We start from the raw sequence: 14,134 nt of genomic DNA on the forward strand, positions 1-14,134 counted from the left end.
CTACAGAGTGACTAACGGGCAGGATATGCTGGACAAAGGGATGATTCACTTCCCAAGTGGGATGGCAGGATTTCATCACGTTACTCAGAACAGCGAGCAATTTAAAACTTATGAATTATTTATTTCTGGAATTTTCTATTTAATATTTTCAAACTGCAGGTAACTGAAACTGGAAAGCAAACCTGTGGATACTGGAGGACAGCTATATTTGTAAATAGAAATCTTAAATTTTTCTTTTTTCCATTATTTATTTTGAATATATAGAAATATAATAGCTAACTTCATTTATTGGTTGTAGTAGTTATTCTGTAGATTCCTCGAGTTTTTCTACCTAAACAAAATATGAACAATTTCATTTCCTCCTCAATCTTGATGCCTTTTACTTTCTTCTTGCCTTATTTTAATGGTAGGACTATAAGACAGTGTTTGACACTGGTGAGAGCAGGCACATAAGCCTTGTTCTGTAAGTACGATGCTGCCCGTAGGTTTTTCTGTTAGGTACCCTTTCTGAGGCTAAGTTCCCTTCTATGTCTAGTCAGCAATTTTTATCATGAACGGAAGTTGGATTTCGTTAAATGCTTTTTCTGCTTCAATTGAGATGTTTTCAAATCTCAAAATAGTTTTCAAATTTGTTAATATGGTGGCTAGCATAAACTTCTGAATATTAAAATAACTTTTCTTTCCTGGGATAAACTCTTGTTGGTCAGATGTACTATCCTTTTTATATACTGTTAGATTCAATTTGCTAATATTTTGTCAAGGATTTTTGCACCTACGTTTGTGAGTCGCTGATTTTCTTTTTTCATGAGTATTTGTCAGGTTTTGATATCAGAGTTATGCTGGCCTCAGAACAAATTGGTCAGTGGTCCCTACTCCTCTATTTTCTGAAAAATTTATGTAAAATCGGTGTCATTTCTTCCTTAAATGTTTGATAGAAATCAGCAGTGAAAACATCTGGGTGTTGGGCTTTCTCTGGGGGAATGTTTAACAGATATAGGGCTACTTGGACTTCCTATTACTTCCTATACCAATTTTGGTAAATTGTATTTCTCAAGGAAATTGTTCTCTTCATTTAAGTTGTCAAATTTGTTGGCATAAAGTTGTCTGTAATGGCCTATTAATCTTTAAATGTGTGCAGGATCTGTAGTGATAACCTTTCTTTCATTCCTGATGTTGGAGATTTGTGTTTTTTCTTGATCAATCCAGCTAAGGATCTGTCAATTTTATTATCTTTCAGAGAACCAGCTTTTGGCTTTATTAATATTTTCTCATGTTTATTTTTTATTTCATTGATCTCTGCTCATATATTTATTATTTCTTTCCTTTGACTTACTTTGGACCTGTTTTGCTCTTCTTTTTCTAGCTTAAGATGGCACATAAATTATTCATTCAGATCCCTTCTTTTTTCTACTATAATCACGTACACAGCTACAAATTTCCCTCTAAGCCCTGCTTTAGCTATATCTCAGACATTTTGATATGTACTGCTTTCCTTTTTATTCAATTCAAAATATTTTCTAATTTCCCTTGGCATTTTCTTTGACACATAGGTTATTTGAATTTCCAAATACTTGGGGTTTTCCTAGACATCTTATTGTTACTGGTTTCTAACTTAATTCCATTGTAGTCAACAAAGATACTCTATAATTTCTTCCATAATTTTATACATGTTCCTTTTCATATTTAAAAATCTTTACTTCTGCTATGACTAGGATAAACTCAAACACAAACAGAACATTCACTTCAGAGTATATTGTACTAAAAATGGAATTTTTCAGTACTTGATTGCTACAATCTCCATTTCCTCACAAATAAAGTTAGAGTGAAAACAAACTGAATTAATATAATTCACTTTCAGACAGGAAGTAGAAAAAAAAAACACAGGAAGCCTGTTTAATGAAAGAAGCTTCTCTTCAGAACTAAAGGAAAGTCTGCCTTGAGGGTCTCAAGAAATTTACAAAGAAAGGGGAGAAAGAAGGAAACTAACATTTCGAGAACTAAAGGGGCAGACCAAGAAGGAAGAAATGAAGATACAGAAGTCAGGAAATTGAAGATTCCAGTCAACAAGCACTCATTCATTCATTCAGCATTTTGAGGAAATCTGCCTAAGAAGTAAGCGGGCTCTATCTGAAGATGAAGTGAGAACAATGATGCCAGACTAGAACAGTACCCAGCATTGGGTGGCCAGAACAAAATATGTGACAGTCTTTTTACTTAACCCAGCTTTAGGAGATAAAGTTTGGGAGGCAGTCATGTCCAGTATAAGCTGCTTGAAGTTTTCCTCCATATCACCTCACCTCTAAGAGGCCCTAATGGAATGCATGACAGGGTAAAGAGTCTACAGACATGGTCCCCATGGGCAGTGACTCTGTGGCAATAAGGAAGGATTCATACCCCATTCTAAATAGGTCAAATTCCTACAGGGATCCGCCATGCTAAAGAGTAGCTTTCTAGAAGTCTGGGTCGAATATATCAGTTCCAATTGGAGACTCTAGCCAACCACAAGTGTACTTCCTATATGTCCACTTAATACATTTCTCCAAGTCTGTGCTTAGACTTTAAACATAATAGAAGTGGTTCCCCCACATATGTTACTAATTAAGTTTACTTCTCTGTGAAGATAAATTTTTCTGACAAAAATTTGATGAGATCATAAGTCAATGGTTCAGTCATTCCTTCTTGTCAACACAGAAACAACTTAAATATTTTATTGCTCTTTACTGCTTTCAAAGAGTTTAAGCGGACATTACCTTTTTCAGTTCTCACGGACACAAATTGAAAACTGATGAATCTGGAGGTTCTACTCATCCTTCAACTCTCAGCTTAAACATTAATTATTTAGGGAGGCCTTTCTCAACATCTAGGCTGAGTTAAGTGGCACTGTCATGTTGACAAAATTCCTTACATCATAACGGTCATTATACTTTAGTATTAGTTATTCAAGAACTGCTTTCCATCTAGATTATGAGCCCTAAAAGGGTAAGGACTGTGTCTATCCTTTTTTCCTCTATATTTATAGTTCCTAGCACAATGACTGACTGTACTTAGTATTAAAAATATTTGCTAAATAAATAATCAACCTGGAATTTACCACTGTTAAGATTTGGGCTTTTTACAAAACACCCTGTGTATATTATAGTTGTGAAATATGTGACTATGTTACCTATTAAAACACAAAACTTTTTAAAAATTTAGTATTTTTTAAACTTCTCTTAATGTGTATGTAAATACATATTTTAGGTGCTATTTTATCATCCGTTCATCTCACTTAACATATTTAGATATATTTCCATGCCAACAAATGTAAACCTATATAATTTTAATGGATATATGGTATTCTATTGTGTGGTGGTACAATAAATAACACCATCCCTTCTATTGATGGACATTCTCTTACATTCTTGCAAAATCTGTTCTGGTACAATGTGTACTTTTCTAACACAAATTAGCTCATACACAACTAGTAAAAAAGATTAATTATGTGATTTTTTTTTCCCAGTATGTTAATGTTATCTTTTAAGTGATTAGAAGTAAACTTCCTCACAAAGAAAAAGCCTTAGCCTGCAGAAACGCCTTCCCTCAGAGCACTGCTTTAAGAACTGCTGTGCTGACTATAACACTAAACTATCTGGTGAAGCTGAGAGTGCAGGTAAAAGAGCTGCCAAGACATTTCCCCCAAGCTTATAAATACTTTTTTGTTATTATTATAATTTTTTATTGAGGTATAGTTGATGTACAATATTATATAAATTTCAGGTACACAACATAGTGATTCACAATATTTAAAGGTTATATTCCATTTATAGTTACTATAAAATATTGGCTATACTTCCTGTGTGTACAACATATCCTTGTAGCTTATTTATTTTATACATAGTAGTCTGTACCTCTTAATTCCCTACCCTTATCTTGCCTCTCCTCCCTTCCTTCTCACCACTGGTAACCACTAGTTTGTTCTCTATATCTGTGAGTCTGTGTCTTTTTTGGTGATATTCACTAGTTTATTGTTTAGATTCCACATGTAAGCGATATGATACTTTTTATTGAAAAAGCCAGATCAAATTTTTAATTTTAATGAAAAGTATCTATTGAAAATAAACACCCTCATATTTACCTTCAAGGAAGCACAAACCCAGGGTTCGTGGCTACACAACACTGAATGATACTGGGTGCCAGTGAAGATCTAAGGTGTTAGTATTTTTACTAGGATTGTTACTGTTTTGGGTATTGCTTTGTTTTCAAGGTTGCATGGGTTTTGATTCTTCTGTTCCAACTCTATTTCTTCTATAAGCCTAGTTCTAGCTTTTGACTTTTCCAGAAATTAATATACCAGGTTATTGTAAAAAAAATACCTGCACTGCCCAATTATTTCTTTGGAATGTGTTCTTGGAAGTGAAATTACAGGATCGAAGGGCATAAACATTTTTAAGGGTTTTGTTTTTTAGAAAAATACGTATTTCCAACTGCCCTCTGAAAAGGCTACACCACTGTGATAGTTACTAGTGCTGTACATCAAGCAGTTCTTCTCTCCACTTTCTACACACACAGAAGGACCACCTTCTCGACACACAGAAGGACCATACTTTCTGGCCTGTCATGGCTGGGTGAAGCCATTTGACTAGTTCTAGTCAGTGACTTGTGAAAGAAGTGACCTGTGTCATTTCTAAGCTGGAGCATTTAATTGTTCGTGTAAGACTTTCTAGGGTGGCACTGTCCAACAGAACTTTCTGTGATGATAAAAATGTTCTGTATCTGCATCGTCCAATATGGTAGCCACTAACCACACGTAGCTACTGAGTACTTGAAATGTGCCTAAAGTGGCTGAGAAAATGAATTTTTAAAAATTTTAAATATTAATTAATTTAAACAGCCATACATAGCTAGTGGCTACTGTAGTGGACAGTGCAGCTCTAGAGTTTTTTTTGCCTTCCACACAATGATGGCAGTATTCCATATAGTGGATGTCCTAGCAGCTTAGGTCCTAACGTGAGAATGACATGGAACACAGCCCTAATGGACATGTAGCTTGAATAATAAGCCTTGGTTTAAGGCACTGAGGTTTTTGAGGGTCTATGTTGCCAAAGCAAAACTTATCTTAACCTGAATGATACACCAATTCCAAGTTCCACGTAGTGTATGAGAGTATATTAATCTATACTGTTGCTCATACTAACATACAGAAATTTTTCAAAGAATTTTCAGTAGTCATGACTTTTTTTAAAAAAATGGTTTCTACCTCTGGTGTCCTTCTTAAGCCCAACGTTAAGGAAATATTTACCAACAATTTTTTTCTGCTACTTTTTTTTTTTTAATCTTTGATCTACAGGGATTAGAGTGTGAGGATAGAAAACAACTTTCTCTAAAATGACCAGACACCATCAGTTACTGACTCAACTACCTCTTTCTCACTAATACAAAAATGTCACCTTTATCATATAACAAATTTTATATATTTGGGAACTATCTCTTGACTCTTATGTTAAAATTTTCTGCCTAGTTTGGCATGAGTATCACGGCTTTAATTACTATAGCTTTATAATAGTTAACATCTGGTCAGGAAAATTCCTACTCAACACTCTTTCACAGAATTTTCCTGGCTGTGTTTGAACATGTATCCTCAAGGATAAACTTTACATCTCTTTGAAATGTTCTAAAATAACATAGATCATATTGGGATATTATAGAATTTATAGATTTTTCTCATTCATTAATTTCTCCTTTCTTTTAGGGCTTCATTTTTTTTTCTGATTTCAGTTGAATACTCAATTTCATAAAGGTTAAATAATGAAAATGTTTTCCTTTGAGTACTTTTGACCATATCAAATAGGTTTTGATTCGTTCTTACATTCTCATTATTTTCTAAATAGCGTGTAACTGGAATTTCACTTCTTTTGGCCAAGAACTATATACAATTATACTAAATTCCTGAATTTTTGTTTCCAACTGTACTACCAATTTCTATATTTATAGCACTGAGGATAATGAATGTTAACCTTTAGTCTATTTCTACTTTTTATAATCTGAGATTTTCTTTTGTAACCTAACTAGTATATGGTCAATTTTGATAAATATTCTAATGCATAGAGATTGAACTTATTATTTACTCAGATCTTCTACATCTTAGCTTTGTCTATTAGATCTATTAAGGATTGAGAAAATTATGCTAAAAAATCTTATTTTTGTTCTTTTTGACAATTTCTCCTTTTATTTGCTGAAGTTTCAACCTTGTACCAGTTATTTAGCCTAAGGGTTCATGCCAGTTCTGTCTTTATTAATGATTACAGACATCATTATAAAGTCAATCTATTTATCTTGGCTTTTTCCTTCAATTCAACTTGTAGACTTTAACTAGAAATTAAGATGTACATAAGTTCGAAACAGTATCATTAGCCTTCCCTCTACCTTATATTTATATAAAGAGGTAAATTTAAATATTATTTATTAAATAATATGTTAAAAGCAGAGGCTTTCTCTTTAAGGCTTTTGCTTTTTTGTTTTTGTTTCTCATCAAGAACATATCTTAAATTCCCTACAGTCTCTTCAGCAAGTGGTACTGGGGAAGCTGTACAGCTGCACCTTGTCACACCCGCTCACCATTCACAAAAATAAACTCAAAATGGCTTACAGACTTAAACATAAGACAAGACACCATAAAACTCCTAGAAGAGATCATAGGCAAGACATTCTATGACATAAATCGTACCAATGTTTTCTTAGGTCAGTCTCCCAAGGCAACAGAAATAAAAACAAAAATAAATGGGACCTAATCAAACGTACAAGCTTTTGTACAGCAAAGGAAACCATAAACAAAACAAAAAGACAACCTACAGAATGGGAGAAAATATTTGCAAACGATGTGAATGACAAGGGATTAGTTTCCAAAATATACAAACAGTTCATACAACTCAACAACAATAAAACAAACAACCCAATAGAAAAATGGGCAGAAGACCTAAATAGACATTACTCCAAAGAAGAAATACAGATGGCCAATAGGTACATGAAAAGATGCTCAACATTGGTAATTATTAGAGAAATGCAAATCAAAACTGCAATGAGGTACCACCTCACGCTGGTCAGAATGGCCATCATTAAAAAGTGTACAAATAAATGCTGGAGAGGGTGTGGAGAAAATGGAATCCTCCTACACTGTTGGTAGGAATGTAAGTTGGTGCAGCCACTGTGGAAAACAGTATGGTGGTTCCTCAGAAAACTAAAAATAGAATTACCTTTAGGATCCAGCAATCCCACTTCTGGGCATATATCCAGACAAAACTATAATTCAAAAAGATACATGCACCCCTATGTTCACAGCAGCACTATTCACAATAGCCAAGACATGGAAACAACCTAAACGTCCATCAACAGATGAATGGATAAAGAAGACGTGGTACATATATACAGTGGAATACTACTCAGCCATGAAAAAGAATGAAATAATGTCATTTACAGCAACATGGATGCAACTAGAGATTATCATACTAAGTGAAGTAAGTCAGAAAGAGAAAGACAAATACCATATGATATCACTTATATGTAGAATCTAAAATGAGACAAATGAACCTATCTATGAAACAGAATCACGGACATAGAGAACAGACCGGTGGTTGCCAAGGGGGAGGGGCTTGGGGGAGGGGTGGAGTGGGAGGTTGGGGTTAGCAGATGTAAGCTTTTATATAGAGGATGGATAAACAACAAGGTCCTCCTGTATAGCACAGGGAACTATATTCAATATCCTATGATAAACCATAATGGAAAACAATATTCAAAGAAGGCATTAAAAAAAAAAAAAAAAAAGAAAGAACATATCTTAAATTCCCTGAGAAGAGAATGGTCAGTATTCATAATAAAGAGAGAAGAATGAGGTGCGGTGGGCCAAGGGGCAAAAAGCAGAAGACAGGCCTTAATTAGCACCCTTCTTTCCTACTCCCACTCCAGTTTCTTCTAGCAGTTTCCCAAATCTTGTCACTATGCTGATACTAAATGAATTCCTTTACAAAACCTTATAAAAATTTTGTTTTCTATTCCCAGATCTTTTACCACTTAAAAATCCCAATCCAGGTTAGAAATAGTTCCCCACATTTCTTCAATTAAAATATATACTAATGAGAAACCAATAATTTATATTGTGTGTGTGGCAAGAAAGGGGGCTAGAGGCTGAGTAGAAGAGAGACATAAAAGAAGGGATTTTTTTTTATTGTACACTTTTTATTCATAGTTTTTCATTTTTGAAGAATGTGAACTTATTACCTTTTTAAATATGTAAAAATTAGAAATTTAAATACTGTATAAAAGCAATTTTAAAAATTAGAATTCTTGGGACTTCCCTGGTGGCGCAGTGGTTAGGAATCCGCCTGCCAACGCAGGGGACATGGGTTCGAACCCTGCTCCGGGAAGATCCCACATGCCGCAGAGCAACTGAGCCCCTGCGCCTAGAGCCTGTGCTCCGCAACAAGAGAAGCCATCGCAATGAGAAGCCTGCACACAGCAACGAAGAGTAGCCCCTGCTCGCTGCAACTAGAGAAAGCCCACATGCAGCAACAAAGACCGAACGCAGCCAAAAATAAAAATAAATAAATAAATTTATTTTTTAAAAAAATTAGAATTCTACTTACCGGTCATATTTTCATCCAATGGTAGAGAGACTCCTACATCACAGATTTTAATTGTTTCAAAATCACCTTTAATAACAACATTTGAAGACTTTATATCTCCATGAAGCAGTTTCTTGTCTTGGTGCAAATACTAAAATAGTGGAAAATTTAACACATCTGAGCAAAAAATACAAACTAATTAAAAAAATATGATAACTCTCAAACAAAAATAACAACTTGAATGCCCTTCCTAACCTACAGGCTTGTATCTGTCCATCATTTCAAATTATTTGAAGCTAGAGAAGGGACCATCCCAAGCTATCTTGGTCTGCTATACTGACCAGAAATCTGAAAGATTCTTTGGAAACTGATGTCTATTTATAGATAAGCTAACTTTTAATTTTCAAACCCACCTCACATACTTTTACATCAAAGATGCTACTGCAGATTTCAAAATATACTACAATTTTACTTGAGGCTAGTAGTTTTTAGAAATAATTTTATAATCTTCACAATGACACAGGGTTTCCTCAAACAAATTGTTGAGATAATGCTACAAATAATTCACAAGCAGAAGATGAAGGAGTAATGTAATCTGAGACTATATTTTGTTTTACACATTAACTCTTTCTTAGAATTGACAAGTGATGATATTCATCCATAATCAAAAACATCCTGCAAAACTGTTATTTTTTCATTCATCAGCATTTGGGCATCTACTGTGAGCTGGGCCTGAAAATGATGTAGAAACAATTCTTGGTATTTAACTTGGAACACTTACTGTGCTTAATTTAAATGTTGCTGACCATAAATTGAATATGCTCAAATATATTTATAATGTAATTTATTAATTCCATTATACACATTTAAAATAATTATTTATTAAATAATTCAAATTATCAATTTAGTTCATCCTACCTATTTAAAATCAGTTTTTCTATACACATATTAAAATATATATTTAGAAATATTGCCTTTTTCCAGTTTCACATTTCATGAAACAACTTTATTTGAATTCTTAACATGCAACTCTGACATCAGTATCATTACATAATCTGTTTTTTGAGTCACCCAACAATTTTCTGGAGCCATAATTACTTAAGTTATTTAGGATACAGAATTCTTTTTCTCTCTTACTTATTTCTTACAGTATGTCTACTCAAAGGCACAATAATTTGTTTGCATAACATTGAGAGCACTTTTTTCACTTGACCTGTATATTCACCATGTCCAAAACTTAGTATCCCACAAAAAAATCTTTGAAAGGCTTGTTTATAGCAACAGAGGGTTAGAGTACACCCCCAGGAATAATGACTAAATTTGTTTTAAATATATTAGTCCATTTAACTAAACCTAACACGCAATCTCTATAAGCAAAACTTCCTGACTTGGGTTATTTAAGGCTATGTGAAGGTGTGAAGGCCTCTAACAATACTTTGCTGATCAAAATAAATAAACAGTGCACTCTTCAATGTGAGAGATTCTATAAAGACTTAAGCAACTCCCTCTTTGGGAAAAAAATTCCACCTTGTAATTAGGTATATTAGTATCTGTTCATCAGCAGATGAATGGATAAAGAAGATGTGTATATATATACACACACACACACACACACTGCAATATTACTCAGCCATTAAAAAGAATGAAATAATGCCATTTGTAGCAACATGGATGGACCTAGAGATTATCATACTAGGTAAGTCAGAAAGAGAAAGACAAATACCATACAATTATCACTTGTATGTAGAATCTAAAATATTACACAAATGAACTTATTTACAAAGTAGACACAGACTCACAAATATAGAGAGCAGACTTGTGGTTGCCAAGGGGGAGGCTGGGTAGGGGAGGGAAGGATTGGGAGTTTGGGATTAGCAGACGCAAACTATTATATATAGGATGGATAAATAACAAGGTTCTACTGTAGAGCACAGGGAACTATATTCAATATCCTATGATAAACCATAATGAAAAAGAATATGAAAAAGAATATATAAGTATAACTGAGTCACTTTGATGTACAGCAGAAATTAAACACAACATTTTAAATAATAAATAAATAAAGTATTTCGTTTCTTCAGGTCCCACAAAAGTCATTTAAAATATAATAGCATGGGATTCCCCTGGTCGTCCAGTGGTGAAGAATCCGCCTTACAATGCAGGGGACGCAGGTTCAATCCCTGGTCAGGGAACTAAGATCCCGCATGCTGCGGGGAAACTAGGTCAGCACGCCACAACTACTGAGCTCACGCCTCAACTAGAGAGCCCGCGTGCCACAACCTACAGAGCCCACGTGCCCTGGAGCCCACATGCCACAACTAGAGAAGAGAAAACCCGCATGCCACAACTAGAGAGAAGGCCACCCGCTGCAATGAAAGATCCCACATGCCTCAACAAAGATCTCGTGTGCCACAACTAAGACCCGACGCAGCCAAAAATAAATAAATAGATAATAAATAAATCTTAAAAAATATATATATAGATATAATAGCATAGTTACCTTTAACCCTCTTGCCATATTCAAAGCAACTTTTAAAATTATGGCTGCTGGAAAAGGATCTCGGCTATCTCTATTTCGTTCTTCTATTAAGTCATTCAGAGACTTTTCACCTCCGTATTCCATAGCAAGACATAGACTACCATCGCTAGCTTTAGTGAAAGCACGGTAACCTTAAAGAAAACATGACATTTTCTTACTGGAATAGGGAAGAACAACAGTATTTAAGTTTTTTACAGTAATGTGACCAAATACAGATCTGGATTAACACTGTCAAATATAAAATGAAATAGCTATTATTTACAAAACTCATTCAGTAGATCTAATTTAAAATGCCTTCAGTGTTTGCCAGTAGTATCACATATTGAGGTATTTTTTAATACTCAATGCCTTCCTAAATATAATGGTTTCACCAGCCCTACTTACATTAAAAATGAAAATAAGGAAATTATGTAAATGAATATCATATTACATTCCTGAATTCTCCATAGTACCAGCACCATAAATGACTATATGTACTCCAATGAAGTTTTAAATATATACTTAAGCATCTAAAAATATATACTAATTTTTTTTTTTTTTGGCCAAGCCGCACGGCTTGCAGGATTTTAGTTCCCCAACCAGGGATTGAACCGGTGCCCCCTCCAGTGGAAGCACAGGGTCCTAACCACTGGACCACCAGGGAATTCCCACTAATTTTTATTTTAGAATGTTCACATTAATTTGATTCTGGCCAAACTCCATCACTACCCTCTTCATTTTTATTAGTGAAACCAGTTAAGATATTATATAAACCATTTCTGGATAAACAGAATACTATACCAGATACTGTTACCAAATAAATCTAAACTTACCTATAATGTTTGGATGATTAAGGCTTTTCAAAATCTTAGCTTCATCAGTTAGTCTCTTTTGATACACACTCTGATAATCATCATTACATCTAGGATTAATCTTTTTCACAGCCCAAGGAGAATGAGACAAACCTCTTGGAGATCTTAAAAAATAATTAATCAAAAATGTACAGAAAGATTAATAACCATAATACATTTCAAATGACTAATAAGAACTTCCAAATTTTGAAAAGGACTTAATAATAATTTGTTGTTTTTTTAAAAAAAATAGTTAAAATATTTTAGACTATCAACACTTCTGTTATATATCCTCTTTAATTGGGTACTTACATCTGATAAATCTATTGATTACGAGAGAAGTCTGATATCTATTACTGGAAGGGAAGGGTTAAAAAGAGAAAACTAAAAGGAAAAAGATGAAATGTTATAAATTTCAAACTTCAAAATTACTATAGTATTTTCTAATTTTTTCATTCAAGCATGTCAAACTACCAACTACTCAAAAAGCATTTAACTATATGTACTAAACATGAGTTACAGAATGTTAAAGTAATAAACACTAATGTCTAAGAAACAATCTAAAGAAGATATACATTTGGCTCATATATAACCGTGCAAAGAATAACAGACTGTTCTTCACCAACAAATATTGTGCCTCTAACAGACTTAGCAATTCATCTTATATACCTCTCACCATATACATGTGTTTAGGGAGATAATAATAAACATAAAAATAAGAAAAAAATGTAAATTTCTATTTTCTAGGAAGATTCAGCTGTTTTAAGAATATTTAAGGTATAAATGTTTCGAGGCCTAAATAAACAAACAAGTAAAACGAAGTCAGGGAAAGGTTTGTTCACCTGGTAAGGTAGGCGTTTATGAGTATGGCAAATTACAAAGGACCAAGTGTATGCAGCATATGGGCACAAAAGCTAGTCAAAGAGCCTCAAAAGTTAAAGATTAAAAGTTCAACCATAAGAAGGGAAAACAATAGATTGAACCAAGAGCCCATTTAGCTCTGTACTATCTCATGAGCACAGCTCTATGATTGCAGGACCTCTGTTTAAAATAAAAAAACATGTATTCAAAGGATCACTAGATTTCTTAATTCATATATATCTATCATGCATAAGTTTATCTAAATTATTCTTAAACCTCCAGTTTTAGATAACAGTAGTATTTCGGGATACCTCTTCCATCTCATTTTAATATGAAAAATATATTTTTCAAGTTTCAAGGGGTACCCCATAGCTCTCGATTATTTAGAATTCAGTGAGCAAGTCCATCTTCACCTTTTCCATAACATATCCTAACCTACAGAATGACAAGAATGTATTTACAAAATCTGAATAAAACTTTGCCAAGTTAAAAGTTGGTTCACTAAAATAATAAAACAGGCAAATTTCTGTTGAGACTGCACGAGGAAAAAAACAAAAGGAGACACAAATAATATTGCAAACAAAAATGGGGACATAGTCAGCAGAGATTTAAAAATATATAAGTGAATAAATACTAAAACTTTTAAGGCCAATGTATTTAAAAGACAAAATGGACAAATTTGTTTAAAAAATCTAAGAAAACTGATAAAAGAAGAAATGTAATCAAGAGTTTAAAATTTTCCCTCAAGAAACACAAAACCTAGATAATTTTATAGGTGAGTTTACTAAATTTTAAAGGAACACATTATTCAATCCCATACAAACTGTTCCAGGGAACAGAATGAAAAGGGACTATGAGTCTCATATAACCTTAATAAAAAAATCAAACAGGGACAAGGAAAATCACAAGGAAAAAGGAAAGGAAAAGGAAAAATCACAAGCTAATTTCACTTATATCAGAGATGCAAATATTCTAAACAAATACTAAAATGAATCCATCCATTTATTAAAAAATAATAATACATCACAACTATGTTGGGTTTTATCTAGCAATGCAAATTTGACAGTAAAAAATGTAGACTTCTGAATTAAAATGATAGCCTGAACATAAACATATAATTTTGATCCCTCTCAGGCACCTCTAAAATAAAAACAAATGAATATTTTAAGACATACACCGACTGACAAGGATGGAAATAATGAAGAGGAGACAACAGCAACAAAGTCTCGGAAGCTTGAAAAGCAGTTGAAAGTAACTGACTTAACAGGCCCAATGAACTTCTTGAAAGTTGTTTTAAAAGCAGGTGCATT

At 33.6% G+C, this 14,134-nt stretch overlaps 1 protein-coding gene across 1 annotated transcript in view; it reads right to left on the reverse strand.

Annotated features, from left to right (window-relative positions):
• PBK (PDZ binding kinase) overlaps window positions 1-14,134 on the reverse strand; it is a 29,651-nt gene that overhangs the window by 2,876 nt on the left and 12,641 nt on the right. The window contains exons 5-7 of the mRNA XM_061199443.1: window positions 11,946-12,088; window positions 11,095-11,264; window positions 8,616-8,745 (exon numbers count right to left, since the gene is read on the reverse strand). Of these exons, the coding sequence (XP_061055426.1) occupies window positions 8,616-8,745; window positions 11,095-11,264; window positions 11,946-12,088 (443 nt within the window). The remainder of the gene's footprint in view (window positions 1-8,615; window positions 8,746-11,094; window positions 11,265-11,945; window positions 12,089-14,134) is intronic.

The sequence above is a fragment of the Eubalaena glacialis genome, chromosome 9 (assembly GCF_028564815.1).
Source record: "Eubalaena glacialis isolate mEubGla1 chromosome 9, mEubGla1.1.hap2.+ XY, whole genome shotgun sequence".
Classification (NCBI taxonomy): Eukaryota; Metazoa; Chordata; class Mammalia; order Artiodactyla; family Balaenidae; genus Eubalaena; species Eubalaena glacialis.